General features: G+C 44.9%; 2 protein-coding genes across 3 annotated transcripts; both read right to left on the reverse strand.

Annotated features, from left to right (window-relative positions):
- Positions 1 to 845: 845 nt before the first annotated feature.
- Positions 846 to 15,575, reverse strand: LOC308053643 (carbohydrate sulfotransferase 5-like). The gene is made up of 2 exons (XM_080365164.1): positions 15,435 to 15,575; positions 846 to 2,916 (listed from the first exon to the last, which is right to left on the reverse strand). Exons 1-2 carry the CDS (start codon positions 15,443 to 15,445, stop codon positions 1,707 to 1,709), a joined length of 1,221 nt encoding a protein of 406 aa, XP_080221290.1. The 5' UTR covers positions 15,446 to 15,575; the 3' UTR covers positions 846 to 1,706.
- Positions 13,989 to 20,505, reverse strand: TMEM231 (transmembrane protein 231; the record flags this gene model as incomplete). Of its 2 annotated transcripts, XM_080365176.1 has the most annotated exons (7): positions 13,989 to 15,712; positions 16,593 to 16,703; positions 16,837 to 16,918; positions 17,199 to 17,342; positions 18,732 to 18,860; positions 19,826 to 19,995; positions 20,072 to 20,505. In XM_080365176.1, the coding sequence occupies 7 exons, from the start codon at positions 20,211 to 20,213 to the stop codon at positions 15,528 to 15,530; spliced, it is 963 nt and encodes a 320-aa protein (XP_080221302.1). In that variant the 3' UTR covers positions 13,989 to 15,527. The 2 variants fall into 2 exon arrangements, with proteins under 2 accessions (XP_080221302.1, XP_080221303.1); XM_080365177.1 differs by lacking the exon at positions 18,732 to 18,860 and having other exon boundaries at positions 20,072 to 20,213.
- Positions 20,506 to 20,528: the final 23 nt, after the last annotated feature.

Consider the following 20,528-nt stretch of genomic DNA (forward strand, 5'->3'; position numbering starts at 1 on the left):
TGGGCACCACTGAAAACAGCCTGGCTCCATCTCCTTCACACCCTCCCTTCAAGTATTTATATTCATCGGTAAAATATTCACCACCACCACCACCCCAGCCACCGAGCTGCCTTCTCTCCAGGCTGAATAGTCCCAGCTCTCCCAGGCTTTTCTCATGTGAGAGATGCTCCAGTCCCTTTGTCACCTCAGGGGCCCTTCCCTGGACTTTCTCAGGTGTGTCCATGCCTCTCTTGCACTGGGGAGCCCAAAAGGTGTCCTGTGCTACAGACAACCCATATACCATACAGACAGCCCATATACCCATCCCACCTGAAAATTCCACATTCCCTGACACAGGGAATGTGAGGAAGCCTCAGATAACCTGAGTAAGCAAATGACCCCCAAAGAACTGAGGAATGCACCAGAGATGCCAGCACAACCTCAGAATGCCTGGAAAAGCCATCAAGACAAAAAAATAAGGCTCCACAGGCCCCACGATAGCTCTTGGAACACTTGGGAAAATCCCAAGAAGCAACAGATGTGGCCCTAGAGAACCCCCGCAAGGAGACACAGCTCCCAGCATCTAGGGTGCTAGGATCTCCTACAGCAGATCACAGTAGCAGCACTGATGAGCTTTGCTGCTCATCCTAAATGAGCTACAGCGTGACATTCTTCAATTTGCCCTAACAGGATTACCTGGTATCGATCAAACATGTACTGTCCATCCTGAGATGCACTGTATTAAAAATAAATGAATAAAACCAAACAAAACCCCCATACACAAGTTTCTGTCTCTGCTATCAAAGCTGTTTGGATTGATCACTTCCATACAGCAGCATAATCAATATGCACAATTCCAAGGCACCTTAAATTTCTCAGTGATCTTTATCAACAACAACTTGTAGTTCTGAAGAGAGAGAATAATGGGTACGAACTGCACTGCAAGAGCAAGTGCATGCCTACCTGTGTCACAGTGTTAGAACACACAGCTGGGGTGGCATTAACAAGCTAATTCCATAGCGATTCCACTCAAAGCTGCTTCATCTCTTTAGCTTTTTGCACTCCATACCAACATGGCATTCAAGTATCTGATTGCAAACTTTGCCGTTCCAGGGAAAGCACAAAGAAATCTATCCATAAATGAAGCTCCTGCTTAAGTCTTTTACAGCAGAACTGCTACAGTTGCCCCAACTCATTGGAGAACTTCTATGTTAAAATTTAAAATGTCAAGAGAAGCCTAAAAAAATACACAATTGCACAGCTTTAAAGCAAAAGAGGAAAGTCAAGTGATTCTGGAGGAAAATAAAGAAATTTAGTTTCTACTTTGTTCCATTTATACAAATTAGGAACTAGGCTTCTTAAATATTTAGAACATGAAAACAGAAGTGAACTATCATCAATGAACAAAGACATCTTTGACAATCTTTTAATAGAAAGTACTTAAATTGTATTTTTTAAACAATGCTGAGATCAGCCCAGCTCAGCTGTAAATTTGCAATCAGCCAAGTATCTTGCGGCATTTCCCACATGCTTTTGTTTGTTTTTTGCAGTGTAAGAAACTCAGGGGAAAAAATAACTCCCTCCATTACGGAAAAACAGCAGACAGGAAGATGCTTAAGCCTCATCAGCCATGATTTTCTAATTAGCTATATGCTGCACAGTAGACAAATACTCAACCACCCACAGCCCACCCCATTCCCATCCCCAGATCTCTCAAAAATAATGTCTCAGTGCTTTGGATTAAATGATGACCAACTGAATTGATTCTGTCGTCTTGGCAACACTAAATCCAATGACAGATCTCTTTGTTCTTTTTCTGAATCCACCAGCTGATAGCCAAGCATATTTATAGCCCCTTTGCAAACTTCCTGTATTTTCTTAATTTTCTGGAAGGAAAGAACATTTCTCCAGGCCTGTGAAACACTAACTGCATCTCGAGATGTGATTTTGAAGGCTTCTTTTTTCTTCCCTGGCCCCTGTCCATGTGTGATATTATAAATCCAGCTTTTGAGCATGGGGGTCAAACTAAGATCTGCAAATTTATACATCTCTGAGATTTCTGATAATGGATCTCTTACCAGATCTTCAAAACGGATCATTAAATAGCGATCTTTAAGGAAATTAGGTGGTTTTAGAGTAGCCGTTTCATAAATCTGCACATGACTTCTACAAATCTCTTGCATTACTTTGTATTTGCTGTCTTCCACTTTAGTGCCATTGGTACTCAAAACAATTCCATTGTCACGGGCTAATGCCTTAACTGATTGTTCCCGTGACTTGACAACTGCTCTGGGGTCACGGACCAAGTGAATGATTTTGAGGTTCAGGGACGGATCAGTGAGAAGCGGGTAGAGGACCTTCAGGTCAAAGAACCGAACCTCCTTGATGACAACATGGCTGTAAGTTTTACAGGCTTCCTCCACCTTGCTGAATGGGTACCGTCCACAAAGAGTCTTGCAGGCCACTTCACTGGTTATGTCAGTACGCTGAAAGGAGTCACAAGCAGGAGCTGAACACAGAGCCCGACTTGCTGCCCACTGAAAGAGATCAGATAAGTTCCTCTTCCAAGGCATGTAAGCATCAAACACAGACATGTCGCACAGAAAGACCGACCTGACCAGGTCCCGCACTGCCATGTGCAAGACCTTGGCACTGTTCTGGTACATCGTAACCCACACGTGCCACGCGGGCTCCATCAGGTAGAAGACGCTGGGATGCTGGCTGAAAAGTTGACCAACAAAAGAAGATCCCGACCGCCAGGAGGAAAGAATGAGGATGTGGACTTGAGATGGTTTCTCCTCAGACTGAGGCATGAAACTACTGTACCGGGCATACATGAAGAGTAAGAATCCAGTCTGAACTGTAACAAGAAGTATAACAACTGTGCTAGGAATCCGAATCCTCGCCATTCTCACCAATGAAAAGCAGTAACAACAGCTGAAAAAGAGAAGGAAAATGTTGGTGAACCACTGGTCCTGAGGCACAATAACACTTACACAATAGAAATTCTTGCATTCATAAAACCTTTCTTTAAATACACATGTATGTATTTGGCACTATTTGCTTCCTTAATCAGCAGCACTGGGAGATGATAATCTGCAGGTGACAGGTGTCGGAAACTGAAACAAAGTAATGCATGACAGCAAGATCACAGCAGAAATAATTTGGAGCAAATGTCTGATGCTGAAGGAAACCTTGGGTTGTTGCAGTTCAACTGTTGGGAGGGAGAATCTACAAAACACACAAAGCCTGCAACTTGAATTCTCGTAAATATTGCTGAGCAAAATAAAAACCCTTTCTGAATTGCTCCACTGTATTTCCATTTCAGTCTAACATTACAAGAGCTTCTATCCCTTAAAAGGAGTAGACGGGAACATCATTCACTGTGGCTGATGACATAAAAATCATCATCTTACCTAAACTTCTTAGTGAGCGCTATACACTGTGGTAACAGCAGGGTGCTACACTGACTGACGCATCTGCACAACCCTCTGTTTTCCAAAATGCAGGAGATGGGTGAAAACTCGCAACCTGAAACCTCATCTGGCCACAGATGTTAACACAGAAAAGCAGCTGATGTGTGTCTTTGAACTGGAGCGCATATACTCCATGACTGAATGAATACCCTGGAGTTTGCATTTAAGGCATTACCCATTTGTGACTTAGAATTTGTCTGCGTGTAACTCCTGGAAAAGTTTAGGCATGTCAGCCCCCAGCAGACTTCTGTTTTACTTTGAAATCAAAGTTCCAACGACATGCCGTCCTCACAACTTTCTACTAGAGGTTTTTGGCACCTGACCTTTTGTGCTCTCACTTGTGCAGATGCCACTTGTAAGCAAGCAGTCAGTAGATGCTAGCAGGCACAGTATTAAGAAAACAAGAATCCTTGCATATGCAGATCATCTCAAGAGTTTTACATATAAATATTTGCTATCTAGCTGCATTTACACTTTTTTTTCCCCTTGTTACTGTGAAAGATACATGTATCAACAGACTCTAGACTCTTGAAAGTAAACCATGCTGACTAGTGAATACAGATACACACTCATATGACAGAATAAATGCATTAAATTCTTAATGCTAGCCTAATGAATCACAAAAAAAACTATAATTAGTAATAAAATTTAAAATAAATTATCAAATGAAAGAAACTGTAGAAATTGGCAGTTTCAGCCTCTTCCACTGACTAAATGTCTCTTCCAATACACAGAAATGCATTCTATCTTAAATGAACACAATTTTGCTACTAAACTTCTGTTTGTAAGTCAAGAAAAACAGCAGGACTATGAGCTGAGTAGGGAAAAGGAGTCAATAAAAGCATCTGCCTTCAGTATCATACAGTACCTTGTAAGGAGAGTAAGGCACATGAGTAAGGCGCTAACTTGCTTGTGGAAATTTTTATCCCAAAGCACCATCTTTTGCTTGTCAGATACAGAATCACAGAATCATTTAGGTTGGGAAAGACCTTTTAAGATTATAGAGTCCAGCCATAGAGCTAACACTGCCCAGTCCACCATTAAACCACATCCCCAGGTGCCACATCTACATGTCTTGTAAATACTCCCAGGGGTGACGGAAAACAAAAGATGTTATTCTCTGCTTCCCATAAGTAGGCGATGTCTGGCCACTTCCCAGGAAGCAGGGATTCAGTACACATAGCAGTTGCTCCAGAAGACAAATGTCATAAATAATGAATGCCCCCCCTTCTTCCTCTTTTCTCTTAGCTTTTATATCTGAGTAAACGTCATATGATATGAAAAATCCCACTGGTCACTCCTGGTCAGCTGTCCTGCCTATGTCCCCTCCCAAGATCTTGCCCACCCCCAGCCTACTGGTGGGTGGGAGAATGTTGGGAGAGACAGCCTGGATGCTGTGCTGCTCAGCAGTTGTCAAAACACTGGTGTGTTTGCACCACCTTTCTAGCTATCAAGACAAGCACAGCACTACGAGGGTGCTGTGGGGCTCAGCCAGACACAATACACCAACCTAAGCCCCCCCCGGCGCAACTGAGACCCCTTCCTCTCGGCCCATCTCTTGTTACTCTTGGGAGAAGAGACTGACCCCCACCTCGCTACAACCTCCTGTAAAGTAGCTGTAGGAAGCGATAAGGTCTCCCCTGAGCCTCCTTTTCTCCAGCCTAACCAACCCCAGTGCACTCAAGACACTCCCCACAGGACTTGCCCTCTGGAGTCTTCAGCAGCTTTATTGCTCTTCTCTGGATGCACAGTTCTGTGCACCCTTTACAGCCACTCTATTTGATACCCACACAACTAAAAATGCCTTTTTACTGTTTTATTATGTCCCCTACTTCACTGTACAATCTGTTTCTGTAGCTCAGCAGCAGCATTTATTTATCTCTAGAACTATGGTTATCACTGAGTTTTAAGTGGTTGTGCTGCCCACTGAGGCAAGGCCCTTTTCTGCAGTGGTTCCACACTCTCATCAGCTCTGCACAAATATCTGTGCCATGTGACTGCAATAGGACCTCCTAGCATGAATCCCATGGCTCCCTAAGCCTCTCTTGCATAGTCCCCATGCGTATCAGATACTCTGCCTAGCATTTCAGTCTGCAAGTCTGGAAGAAAGCTACCCGCTTGCTTTTCTTCCCCTAGCTCTGCAGCGCTGAAACAAGTCGGCATGGCACAGACCATCACCAGGGCTGGAAGAAGGTTGGGAACAAAAAAGCGCAGAAGGGAAAGAAAGCAGGGGAGACCCAGACCACTGCTGCCACCAGAACACAGCTTGAGCCTTGCACACAGGTCTTCATATTAATCAGCATTATACTTTTTGACCTACTGCGTAACCCTATTACCAAATCATTTACAGGGATTTCTCTGGTGGAGTCATACTATACCTCCCCTGTGATCGCTCTCTCAAGCCTCCTGGGTCCCTAGGTGCATTACAGAAGTACCTAGCTACCTGCCAAGCTTACAAAATACAAACAAATAGCAAAAGGAATAAACCTACACAACTTCTGTGAAACAACCCAAACAACCCCCACCACCAGCTTTCTCCTCAAGCTGCTAAAATTATTTTCTCATTTCAAAATAGTGATTAAAGGACCCTGGCTCCCTGGTCCATCTCACAGACCAACTGAGGTTGGCAGACACCTTGTGTATGTCACCTGGTCCAGCCCCCCCCCCGCTCGGGCAGGGCCACCCACAGCGCTGCCCAGGATGGTCTCCAGACCGCTTTTGAGCATCTCCAAGGTGGGAGACCCCATAACCTCTCAGGGCAACCTCTGCCAGTGCCCCGTCACCTGCACAGTAAGGAATTGTTTCCTGACGTTCAGAGGGAACCCCCAGTGTTTCAGTTTGTGCTGTGCCCATCACCTCTTGTCCTCTCACTGGGCACCACTGAAAACAGCCTGGCTCCACTTTCCTTGCACCCTCCCTTCAGGTACGTAGAAACATTGATGCGATCCCCCAGTATCAGCCGCTCCTCCCTGTCTCCTGTCATCAGCAAACTAACAGAGGGGACACTCCTCCCCACCATCAGTGGGTTAATGAAGATGTTGACCAGGGCTGGATCCTGTGCCTACCCCTGGGAAGAGTTACCACCGGCCTTCCTAGACTCCGTTCTGCTGCTGGCCACCCTGCCAAACTGGCTTTCAGCCCCTTTTCAATCCACCTCACTGTCTGCTCATCCAGCCCATACTTCACCAGCTTCTCTGTGCAGTAACTTTTACTGTTTTCACTTCGAGATGCCTTTTTTTTTTCTTTCTAAATAGCAATATGGGACAGAAAAATATACATACATAGGTATATTTCCATATTCCTATCTGAGAGGACAGTAACCAAATAACAACTGTAACAGAGTGCTGATAGATAACCTTGTTTTTCAGGGCCAGGTTCATATGCGACTTCAAAGCCACAGCAAGAGCATACATTTTTACAAGACCCACAAGCCAAAATACTCACTGAAATCCCTACTAATATATCCTGGCAGAGAAGCGTGGAAAAAGTAGCCCAATCTCCCCTTTCTGCTCTGGCAATGCTGTCTGGACAGCAAACAAATATGCTGCCAATTTTGGGCAGTGGGATGGGGAAAAGGGGGTCTCTGTGGACAAAATACACTGCAAGTTGGCTTTTGTATTGTGCCGCACAATCAGTATGAAAGCTGTACTTTAAACAGAACTGACTGAAGTGACTACTACTCCTCAGCCTGGAAGAGAGACTCCCTGGACAGGGAAATAACTGGCGTGAAGACAGCAATTGCAAAAACACCCTCTCATGACCAATCAAAACAGGAAAATTGGGAGATTGCAATTAAATAATCACTCATGACAAAACTTTTTTGTACACTGCATCATAAAAATATGAAACTGCCTCAAAATGCTGTGGCAGCAAGAGTTCAACAAAGCATTACATAAATTGAAAGTAATTAATGCAAGAAGAGCCTCTCAAGGACTAAAAAGATGAGGCCACAAGCAGTGACTTAGCAATTCCCTAAACTCTAGATGGCCCAAGGTACCTCCCTGCAGCTGGGAAGCATACTAAGAGAAACCACCTTTCCTGTATTACGTAGGTTTTTCCCTAGCAATCCAGTACTTGCTACTGTCACGCATAACAGCAGATAAATAAACCTTTGGTTTAATTCAGCATGGCCATTCTTCATAAGTAAAGTCTGTCTTGTTCAAATAACTGAATTTTTGCATACTATGTCACCAGAAGCATTTACAAGTTTCCCTGTCCTGTGAGGGACACTTTGCCAAACAGAAGTGATGAAAGAATCTAAGCGGGAGTGGAAGAGCAGTTGCATTTTCTAGTTTTCAAGGAGTTTTCTTGAAACAGATTCTATGCCTGAAAGCCAGCCAGACGTAACTACCTCAAATCTTTTTGTTGTCTGCAAAACGTTAGCCATTTTCTGCACTGACTGCATTCTGTTGCTCCTCATAGTTTGACCCATCACATAGTTTAACCCATTACACAGCTTTTAGAGACCTAATGATGCTTTTTAAAGAAACAATATTTCTACTTTAGCTACACAGAACTGCTGTTCCCCTCTACTCAAAATCACTCTGCAGAAATGCAGGCACACCAACTGTTCTAACTTTTACTGGCAAAGGGTGGGGGAATGAGGAATACGACCATGTACACATCAAACCAAAAGACGGGGTTTTAAAATTCACAGCTGCCTTGACTGCCTCTTGGACCTATCCTCACTCTGATTCTAACCCAAGTACTGTTGCAGACGATACTGGGCTAATGAAAAACCAGCTACCATGAGTATTAGTCCATAATTTGTGTCTGAACTAGTCTGCCCACCGTAAGCACTACAAAAAACATGTAAAAAGACTGCAGGTAAAGTATTTCCCTACTCTTCAATATGATATAAATGACAAGAAAAAGTGCGGTATCAAAGCAAAACACTAACTAGACACCCATTTTCAGTATTTAAGATTCAACTTCTACCCTTCTAGGAAAGCTGGGATGTTTCTAAGGAACATACGCACACAGACGCCACAAATAAATGAATAATTACACACCAAAATGCAGCATCTGTAAGAGTATTTTCTGAGGCAGCTTCCAGTGCATGAGGCCAAATATATAGCCAGTTCACTGGATTCTCTCTGTAAACACTATCTTTTCTTTCTGCATTTCTCACATTGGGCACGTGTAATTCTGCAGTTAAGGTGCTTTCAGACAGGGTTAAACTTACACCCCTTTAACGCTCAGCTTGACAGCCCACCCAAGCTCCTTCATGATTTCTGACAAATGTTAGCTGAGGCGGAAAGCAGCTCTTGAATATGCTGAAGAATCAGCTCCTCGTAAAGCTGCTGAATATACGTACACACATACACACACACATATATCTCTATGTTTGTACATCTACTGAATAGATTACATGGCATCGTTGCCTTACTGTTGGACTTGATGATCTTAAAGGTCTTTTCTAACCTAAACGATACAGGCTGCTCCTACCCATGCTCTCCTTACTCCGCTCATTGCAGGACTCACCAGAGGGTGCTGTCCGGCGAGCTCGCTCGCTCAGCACAGCAAGGCAATGTGCCAAAACTCCCCTGGTTACTAGGTGAAACACTAGCCCGTGACTTGCTTTGCATCACCTCGCCTCAGTCGCCAGTCTGTTGCAGTACTTGGCAGCATCACAGTACATGCTTTTGTACATAACAAATACTGCTAAGCAGAAATTATTTTAATAATAGTTATTACAATGTTGTTCCTCTTCTGTGATAGTACTATCACTCCTTTTGTGATGCTATTTCTTCAAGGAGAGCTCTGGCAAACAGAATAATCAAAAGTCTAATTCTAACAAATTCTTGAGGCAGAATCGTCTCTCCACAAGCCAATGCAAACTGTTCAAAATGTGATCTGAAAAGCATCTGCACATATGGTAGAGCTGACAGTCCCGAATCAAGCTCCATCCCTGGGCTCATCCGCTAACGGCTACTAATGAAAACAAGATCCTGGACTAGATGCACCCTTGGTCTGTCCCAGAATAACTATCCTTAACATACGGTGCAAAGGAAATGAACTACACAAACTAGCCAACAGAGCAGATTTTCTTCATCACTTAAACAGGCTCTGATAAAATGCTGAGCTGCAGCACCACTGGCCTCTGCCACTGCTTGCCAGGAGATTAGGTACATTACAGAAAGCTATCCAGCCTTACCAGGCGGGGTAAAAATATAGTGAGCAGCAGTATGGATCCCAGAAAGCTTGTTTTCTAAACAGAGCACTTTTCATACCCAGAACAGTAGAAAAGAACGGAGGAGGAAAGAAATAAATTGTGCAATGGATGGTGATTTAGCTCTTGTATTCACTGAGTTTTGTTTGTCAAGACAAGTAACATTGGAATCGAGTAATTGGATCTTTTCAGGTCAGCACAGAAAGGAACACAATTGCTTAGTGAACTTTCAGTACAGAATTCAACCTGAAGAGACGTAGTAAATCAACAAAAATTAACTTTACAGATAAATTTTTTAAAAAAAAAAAGACTCTGTTATTACAATGTGGGTTTTTCCCCCTGCCATACTGCAAAGACTGTAGAAAGACAGAAAGAGAGTGCCTCACATTAGAGCTGCAAAGAAACATGGGCTCTGTCTGAGCTTGGGAATGGGATGAGATTTGGGCTGGGATGAAAGACTCCCTCAGAACAAACAGGTCTGCATCTGTTGTGGGAAGGCTGAAAAATCTGGCTGGAATAAAGCAAAACAACCAAGAGAAGAATTACAAGCACCTGCTCCCCTAAAATGACTTCTGAGCAACTGTGTCTTCACTGTCTTCGTCAGTATTCCCCTGCTAATTTACGCCTGAGAAAATGTCCAGCACACTTCCATTTAAAACCAAACTCTTTATAGATTACACCGAAAATATTTCAACTTCCACATAATGCAAAAATACACTTTTATTTCCCAGATTGTCTTCCACTAAAAAATGAATACCTAATGGTATATTATGTGCTCAACCTTTTGCTAGCCAAAAACGATTTTGACCTGTATGCTTGTATTACACCAAATGTTGACTTTCGGAGCAATCATATGAGCCGAATCTGTCACCAAAACACCTCAGTACTGACTGTGAAAAGAATAATGGTAAATATAATGCATTTTATAGAATTAATAGGAAAATGTTTGTGCATGGCATGATAAACAGAGCAGAGATTGCCTGAAGGTCTACTGTACCTCATGGAGAAGTTTACTCACTACATACTTCACCTGTAAGACCAATGCAACCACCATCAGAACAGCTAATAGCATTTCATATTAGCTGTTAGAAACGTCCTGTATAATGTTCTGTGACATTATAAACGCAGTTTGCTGCTCAAAAAAGTGAAATACAGGAATGTGACAAAGCTGGTCCAAGAAAAATGCACAACATCACTAAGTGATCCTTGCTATAAATCACCCAGCCGACAAAATGTCACTTTCCAGTGTTCTTCCACAGCTAGAAATGACACATCTTCACAAGGCAAAAGCTTACTGGATCACCAACAACATGCAGATTAGTCTTTGAACAGGGAAAGAAAAAAAAGTTTAGAGGGTACTTTCTATAACTACTAGTACTTCAAAAACAGGTAAAAGTCTTCTCAATAGCAGGTTGTTGCTAAATAATTGAAAGACTCAATAAATATGTTTGATTTTTTTCATACAACAGTGAAACTGCAAAAGAAATAATAGAAGTACAGCTGTAATCAGACATTTTGAATTCTAATATGAAATTCTATTAGCATTTCAGCTGACACTGTTGATTTAGCTTTTCGAAATGCACTTCCTTTTACAACGTCGTGGAAAATCACATCGGAAAAGTCTCTTCCAGGTAATCATCAGGCTTAAATACTTTATAAAACAATAAAGTCTACCACAGATTTCATGATACAACCATAAAAGTTCTTTTAAAAAAAAAAAGGTACCGGGCTTTTCTTTATTTTCCCCCTTCATATTGTGTGGAATTAGATAAAGTTGTCCAGCCTGAACACACGGCAGTGTCAAAGCAGAGCCCTACGCACCTATTTCTCCCTGCAATGCAGCTGAAGCTCACAAAGCGTTTTCAGCTTCCACAGTTACCGGTGTTGAAGACCTTGACAAGGTCTGCTCGGTTGCAATTTTGGTTCGGAATTTTTTTATCTTTTTAAGGATGGCAAAACTGGGGCCAGAGAGGCCCCCGCAGCGCCGGAACGCCGGTCACTTATTTGGGACTTTGCCTGCACGGGTGCGACAGTGTCCTCGGCGTCAGCCAGCCGCGGGGGGGCTGCGGCAGCCCCTGCGCTACGGAGTAACGACAGTTTCTTCGGTGCGGCAGGGCCTTTCCACCTGGAGACAGAGGCGGGACACAACAGAAAAACGGGAAGAATTTCCCGGCGTGACGGGAAAGGGTCTCTAAAGCACCTGATTTCACCACCTAACACCAAAAGCCATCGTAACCCGAATCAGCCATGTTCCCGGGGACGGGATGGGGGGGCGGGGAGTGGCGGAGAGGACAGACGAAAAAAGGCCGATTTCCAACGGCTTCACCTCTGTCAACAGGCGGCTGCAGCCCCAGCAACGCCGGCGGGGGGGCTGCGCGCATCGGGCCGCGTCCCCGGCGCTACCGCGGCCTCCCAGCGCGGGGGGGGAGGGGGGGGGGCGAGGGGCTGAAAGGACCCCCGCACGACAGGGCGAGTGCTCCTGCACGCCGCTGTCAGCCGCCGAGAAGCGGCGTCTGCCACCGCCCCGCTCCGCCGGCCGAGACGAGCCCCGCGGGACCCGCCGCCCGCCCGTACCTTCCCGCCGCCTGGCAGCGCCGCCGCGGGTCCCAGCTGCCTCTGGAGACAATGAGCCGCTTTCAGACGTGGCCGAGGCGCCGGGAGGAGCCCGGGAAGGGCCGATCCGCCCCGCACCCGGAGCATCCCCGCGCAAAGGCGCAGCACCGCCCCGCGCGGGCGCCGTCCGGTCCCTGCGCTCCCGGCAGCCTCACCGGAGCCGTACCCGGCCCCGCCGCCCCGGCTACCCGGCCCCGCCGCCCCGGCCCGGGGAGCGGGAGGGCGCTGCCCCCCAGCAGCGAGCGCGGGGGCGGCTCCTGCCACCCCAGCATCACCCCGCAAAGGCGCCCCGAGCGCGGCGCCCACCCGGCCGCGTCCCCGCTCGCACCCAGGCGCCGGACGGGGCCAGCCGTGCCCCCTCTTACAGAGCCACCGCCAGAAACGCGGTAGTCCGAATGGGCTCCCGCGCCCCTCCTCAGCGAACGCACGTGGATCCCCACCGGCACGTGTGTGCACCAAGACCCGGGTGGCAGCACCGCGGCGGACCGCAGCAGTATTTTCGTCCACTTTCTGTTGCTTGGCAAGGTAAAGGGGGAGCCACCACAACCAGCCACCCAAGAAAGACTCCGCCCCTTCCTAGAACTCCTCCAATGCCAGCTGCGGTGGAGTCTCAGATAAATTTTTTCCTTGACCTCTAGTTTATTGCCACGGCCATAAAAATCTTACCTACCTCTTTTCTATTGCTTTTACTTACAGAAGTAGAAAGCCTCTCCAAGCCTAATAAGAGTCAGAACTATGAACCAAGAACTATGGTCAGTATATAAAAGCAGCCCTGGAAGTCACCACGGCAGAGGTATTGGAGACAGGGGTTGGGTTGTTGGGTTTTTTACCCCTGCTGTAGTCACATCTGCCTTTGCAGCTCTTTTTACGCTGCATTCACCTATTAGTCCCAGTCATGAAACACCTTCAGGTCATCATCCTACACAGCTACATACCACCTCCAAGCAATTAACTTTTTTTACATCTTCCTTTTAACTTAAATAGTTCTCCTCTTTAATTACTGTAGAGGATTTTCCCCCACCTTTCTCCTTCTAAAGCAAAATAGAACATAAGGATATTTTTCTCTGTATTTCCTGAACGAGACCAGTTCACCATTTCTTGTCTCACATGCATTCACTGAACTGTTGCTCTGAGCAGCATCATTTGTCATAACTTGATGTGGAAGGATACAATAGGAGAGAAAAGTGAGACAGGGAATAATGGAGTCCCTGGTATTACTGTTGTTTTCTGGCATTAGTCTCTTCCATGTTCCAGTTGCTACCTTAAAGAGGCTTCTGTTCAGCTTGGAGGCATATTACACATTCCATTTTTTGTGGGAGTACAATGGCTCAAACCCTTAACATGGGGTTCTGCAGTCTCGAGATTTCTACCCCTTGATTATGGCCACCCTAATGCTGATGCAGACACATAGCAAGTTCATTCAGGTAACTCACTTCTCTAAAAAAGTGAGTATATTTGGTAAAGATTATCTTCACCATATTGAACTCTCTGGATTAGCTCACGCAGTCACACAAGCCCTGTCACCATTGCAAGGAAGAAGAGATGGGACTACAGCAGACCAAATATACATCAGCTTGAGGTATCGGGGAAACAAGCTCACAGGCCCCTTCGTTCACCTGTGCAGTGCCTAGAAATGCTAAAAAGCTGTAGACAGTTGCTTTGAGACTGTGCACTCTGATACAAAGCCAATTATCAGTAGTCCTAGGCTGTCAGGTACAGACTTCAAAGATCAAACAACAAACTACAGATTTCAAACCAAAAAACATATATATATGTATATACAGCAAAATTTCACAAGCACAAAAGTGTGTTGAATAACCAAAACACAGCTCACTGCACTGATGTTTCACTTGCATTGAAAAGTAGGCTGGAGTCCATCCAGCATGTAAAACTTGGAAAAAATGCAAGCTGCAAGACTACAAAGTTTAAAAAAAGCTTAAAAGGAAATTCAAAAAGAAGCTGGCCGTTTTGAGGAGAAAGGAAAAAGGAACAGGCAGGTCACGAAACTGCCAGAATGCTGAATTCCAGAAAGCAATAGCCAAAAGGTGGGGGGTACTGCTGTACAGGTTGCTCTTTCACATTTCATAGCTGCACCATGTCTTAATAGTTCAAGAGAACAAAAGACCCTCAGAATTTTGTTAACTAGCATCTAGAATTGTTTTAGACTCTCTCCTGCCATAACAGTGCTTTGCCAGAATTAAATATTAACTACGAAACTGAAAATGTAATGGAAATGATGTTTCTTTCCCTTTTAAGCTTGTCTGGCATAAGAAGTAAGCCCAGAAATAGAGAATACAATTAAATAACCTGCCCTACCACCCCCACCCCCCTCCATCAAGAACAAGGGACACAGTCTTTCAGTGCTCACCAGGTAATTATAACTGATTTCATTTTTATCTGTTCAAAGTTATCATTTAACTTCTGAAAGCCATTATTCACTTGCTTTGAAACTCTGAAGCTTCTCTGGTAGTTTTTGTGTTAGTTTTCTTTAAATAAACACCAGGCTTCTTTGTTTTATTATTCCCAATTCACAATTAATGGTCTAGTGCCACAGTAATAATGCCAACAGTATTTTGCAAATAATACTTATGTATTTGCAAACTATTATTTTATATTATAATTGTATATCATTATAAACGTATGTATTTGACATGCATTTATTTAGGCACATATTGCAATTATGCAAACCTTGCAGACACTATCACCCACAACCCAGTTTCTCACATCAACCTTGAATTTATCATCATTCAACTTAATAACTAAATCAGCGAGCACATATAGCCACAGTTACAGAAGTGTGGCTCTACCCTTAACTCATCTATACATTTTTTCACATTTCTTCTATTTTTTCCTTTCATAGTGCACATAAATGCTTGTACAAATAGCTCTTGACAGAACCCTTAATTCAGCAGTGAATTAATTTGTAAGGCATTAAAACTGGCTTATGTTGTTACTGTTAGCATATTATTTTCAGTCTTCAAGGTTTAGAAAAACTGAGATCATGCAAAAGCAGTTTCATTGCTTTCTACTGGTTTTTGAAGTGTGTTCCAGCTGAAAAAAAATAGCCAGGTTCTTTTTTAGCTGTCAAAAATACTAAAATTTTCAGTCACAAAGCAGGGTTCCCAGAGAAGTTGATGAATGAACATGTATGTTAACAGGGAAGCATGAACAGAATGTACTTGAAAAATACTTACAAAGTTCTCATCTTCTGAAGTAAAAAACATAGAGAATAAAAGCAGGGATCTATTTTTGAACTACATTTCTTTTAAGTGTTCTCAGGCATCTCCTCAGGACTGGTGCTGTTTGTAGGACAGTACTGGAGACACTGGCAGAACTGGTGATATTGGAGTTGTAGTTAACACCTGATTCTGGAACACAAACATTTTAATCCTACCGAACAACCAAAGAAAGATAAGGAGAATGCTGACATACTGGATCCAGGCAAATTTAATCACTTCCCAAAATCCTGGCTGATATTTAAAGAAAGTCAAGGAGCATTAACAACGAAGCTTCTGATACTACCACTGCAATAACTAAACAAAGGAACTCAGAGGTGGAAAGGCACAAAACCTGTTAGACATCACTTTGTGTGGCAAATGCAAAGCCTCTGAGCCATGGAAATCCTTAAAAGCCTTTTAGTGTAGTACATTACAAAAGCTGAAGAGTCTGTCCTAGAAGACACTAAAACCAATTCTGTGGAAAGTGCCTATTTCATTCCTAACTCACCAGAAAATAGTTATTTGTAATACTCAGGCAGGTAAACAAACCTCATAAGAAGTGTGCTCCATAAAGATTACTTTAAACTCAGACTTGTTCTTGCCTGAAAAAATGAGTAAAGAACATAACGAACGAAGAATTACTTTGTAAAAAGAAAAATTTCAGGTCTGTCTGCACATGTAACAGATTACCCACATCCATTGCAGAGGTTATTATTTGGTGAGCGTATCTTATATACAGATTTCTAGTGATCTGCTTTAGGTCACAGAATACAGTATCATGCTTTGCTAGCGGCACCCATGACAGGCTGGGACAGCAGGCGCTGCAGCACCAAAGCAAGACTTACTAAGGATAGTCACTTGAATGGGTTAAGAACCTGCCTTAAAGGCCAGTTTAGCAAGACTACTAGGAACCTGTGTTGCTTTTCAAAGAAAGGCAAAAAGTAGTTATGCAAGCAGAACCATCTGGAGGAATGAACGAATAGGTATTCAGTTGACTCCAGAACTACAGCATTTGCTTAGCTAACAAATACAAAGTTTAGCAACAGGTCTAGAAGAAAACAATTTTCATTTGGCCTGTACATGAAGGCCCAAATATGCAACCCTGTTATGTCACAGTTAATGCAGTTTTCAAAGGATATAAGATAATTTCCACTGGGTAACGAATAGTGGCGTTGATGATAAATGGTGTATCTGTCGCTCTCCCAGCCACCCAAACAGGGTTGGGATCTGAAAAGACTGTTGTCACTAAAATGAGGAAAGGAAACAGCCAAGTTAAGGGGCTTTTCAGTCTTAATACAGAGCTCAAATCCTCACAGAACAGCTGCCAATATGCTAACTTCTGCTCTCCTGTAATTCGCAACTACACATGCAGGCTTACCATTTCTATCCCAGTATGCTGCAACGATGTTTGTTAGATCATAGTCACTTGCAAAAGGACTTGTGCCATTCACCACAGACACCTGTTACAACAAGGAGATACTTACATTACTTGTCGACTCTTCAGGAAAGTAATTCTACAGCGTTTCTTGCGCAAAGTAACCATGCCCTTTAAGCAACGCACATGAACATCTTGGCAGAATAACCTTGTTCACCTTTCAGCCTAACAGGAAAACACCAGTTTCAAAGTTCTAGGGTCCACTCTGTGCAGAGCTACAAATAATCTGGGTGTCACCTATGGTACTAGGAAGATAAAGAGGAGGGAAATTGATGGGAAAATAAAAAAAAGAAAAGTTTCCTCACATTGTATCTGGTATCCAGTCCACAATGGTTAAGTAATTGCCTCTGGTTCAGTTTCAGGTCTCCATTCATACAGAGCTGGGACCCTGGCACAGGAGAAAAGAACTGAAGAAAAGCCATGCTCTGCATCACAAACGTTGACATTCTCTGAAACAGTTAACAGGAAAAACCCAGAATTAACAGAATTTAAGCGGGGGGAAGGGGGGACATGACATACTGTTCTACTTCTTTGTAACTACAGGTTTTCTGCATGCATTTTGGGTTTTTTTCTGGCTCCCAAGCTTCAGATCATCTCACTAGTCTAAACAAGAGAACACCAAATAAGAAATATTAATTACTTCTTTTAAAAAAAAGTTACCTACTTTAGTTGTTAGTTAACTTGTTTTATAAACCAAACAAAGTTCCACAGGAAATTCAGTGAAGTGCAACAGTCTGTATCTAGTGACAGAAAGATCTGACTTGCCATAACATGGGAAAAGTGGCAAGATGACTAAATGCATAGAGACACACTTGAAAATACTCAGCAGTCGGAGCCAGCTAAGGACTCCTGCTCTGCAATACAGACCAAACAAGGAAGCTCCTTAGCCCTTATCAGCCACGCAGTCTGAAGTTAAATTTTCACATTTACTGTAAAACAAAGGTATTCCGAGTATCAGAACTCCCTGTGATACTAATCACTGACCTAATACTGCAGCACAAATTTAGGACTGTTGGGCTTTTACTATGGGCCTCACAGGTTTAAGAATGTTTTCTATACCACACAGCTATGCTTGCTAAGCTTGTCCATTCACAATCAGCAAAAGTCTCTTGGACAAACTAAGCCCAATCTCTCTAGTAAAACAACTTCTTGTCTATGTGGCTGCATCCAACACAGCTCTATACTATTGCTCCTTCATGGATTCCATGGATTCTTTGTGCACTAGTGTATTACTCGCTGCTTTAGGTATTAATTGCACTGCCACCTGAGATACAGTGACAGCAGAATTTTATTTTCTCGTCTCCTTGTAACACCTTCTTCCCCCTCCCAGTTACAAGATACAGAAGATTCTGGCAGATGATTACCACTGCTTCAAAAGCTGTTAAGTAAGCAAAATTTGTGGAGTTTTAGGCTGCTGTAACAGCCTGCCCCTCCACCTCAGAAAACTACCTGGTTATGTCAAGACACGGCAGTATGTAAGAATGCACACCCTTCTGCCTAGTCCCAAGATTCTCAGTTATTTCCCGACGCCACCCACACTGATATCCACTGTTGCACATCTCTGTCCTCTATGCTGCACCACAGCCCGAGAGAACAACACACCTTCAAAAAAACCTCAAAAACTAACTAAACCTATCAAAATATGCCATAGAACTAGACTAGGAATGACACAGCACAGGTGGAGAATATTAAATACTTCCTAGTAAAATAAATCTTTCAGATAGGAATTTCATATGTGGAAAGGTTCTTTCACCTTTTGTGTAACCACTACTGGATGTAACCTTTTGTGTAACCACTAAGCCTGTATGTCAGAACAAATAAAATCTAAAAATGCTCACATAAAGCTGGTAGGAAAAGAGCAGAATCAGCTGAACACCAACTACATGTTCTGTAGGTTGTAGTGGAAGTTCCAATTTAAAGTGCAACTGATCCATTTTGCCATCTTGATTTTTGTCTTCTTCTCTAGTCTAAAAGAATCAATAATATTTTTTTATTTTTTTTTTTACAGACAGGAACTTCTGTTAAGAAAGAAAAACAAAAAAGGTAAAACCCCAGGGGATCTCCACAACTGCAGCATACTCATACTAAGTTGCATAGTTAGGAAAGCAATAAAAACTCTTGACTTCACAGACAAGAAGCCTGCAATTTTGCCTCTTATATAATGTCCCGTATGCCCCTCAGGGAGGGAAAGCTCATCAGACTCTTCAAGGTCTGTTCTGCCCTATGCCGCTTCTACCCACCTCCCCTGCATGCTACAAAGCATGCCTTAGTGCTGAGTCTTCTGTCACATCCCCTGCAAATGTGTGACTGACAGTTCGGCTTTTGCCTCTTGCTGCCCCAGCCTCTTAACGGCCTCTGTACGGTTCCTGGTTGTGAGCCAACGCTCCCTACGCTTCTGTGCCACAAATGTCCAGTATTTCAGCCATCTGCAAACATAACAGGACTCACAACAGAAGTAACAGAGAAATAACTGCCACTGTTGAACCTCAGAAGGAACAATGGCTGCAGGGCAGAGGCTCTGTGCTTTAGGAAAGTACATACCTGCTTTCAAACCCGGGGGCTACCTAGCAACCCCTACACACTTCAGATCATGGTAAGCCATAGGGCACAGAGGGAGGGCACAACTAATTTGAGAAAAGTAAATGGATGTGTTCATGCAAACTACCAGTGGCACTAGCGGTGGATCGGTTGTGGTTGGTTAATGGTTGGGCTTGCTGATCATAAGGGTCTTTCCCAACCTAAACACTGAGAGGGAGCAAAACTGGACCGGTTAAAAACCACTTGTCCCAGGCGATTTTTACTGTGAGACGTGAGGCACGAAGCTGAAGGCAGCGACGCACGACAGGCTCGTAGGCGCCGCCAACTCCTGTCGCCCGGGCCCGCCGCCGCCCCCCAGCCCCCCCGTGCCCCCGCCGGGCCTGGGCATGCCTACCGCCAGCAGCGGGACCCGCAGCCGGTCCTCCTGCAACCTGTTGAACGCTGGGAACGTGCTCCACGCCAAGAAGCTGCCCGGGCCGGGCCCGAGGGTGGCCACGATGAGCATCTCGTACCGGAACCGAACGGTGGGCTGCTCCAGGTACGCGCTGTGCTTCAGCCACAGACCTGCGGGCACAGACAGCGTCAGGTCGCAGCGCCGCGCCGGGCCGGGCCGAGCCGGGCGCGGTGGAGAAGCGCTCACCGTGGCTCCGGTAGGCCACTAGCAGCGGCGGCACGTAGGTGAGCACAGTGATGAGCAGCAGCGCCAGCGCCGCGGCGGAGCAGAGCCCGGCCCGGTAGCGCGTGTGCAGCGTGGGATGCGAGAACAGCTCCACGCCAGCCATGGCACTCCCCGCCAGACGGACAGGGCGCCGGGTCTATCAGCGCGTCACGGCGGAACGGGCGCGCCAGCCAATGAGCGGGCACGGCTGCCTGCCGGGACCGGCTGCTGCCGTGAGGCGGGAGAGCGCCTGGGAAGGGCCACGGGAGGGAGACGGGGTCGCCGGCCGCGGCGGCGGAGCCCAGGGCGCAGCCTCGGGCGCCCCGGGAGAGGCCGGCGCGGAGCCCAGCGCCCGCCAGGGAGCTGCCCGCCCGCCCGGCGGCTACCGCGGCCCCGCCCCTCGACCCGCGGCCGGAAGCGGCGCCCTCGGGGTTGCTAG

Source organism: Falco punctatus, assembly GCF_963210335.1.
Source record: "Falco punctatus genome assembly, chromosome: 14".
Taxonomy (NCBI): Eukaryota; Metazoa; Chordata; class Aves; order Falconiformes; family Falconidae; genus Falco; species Falco punctatus.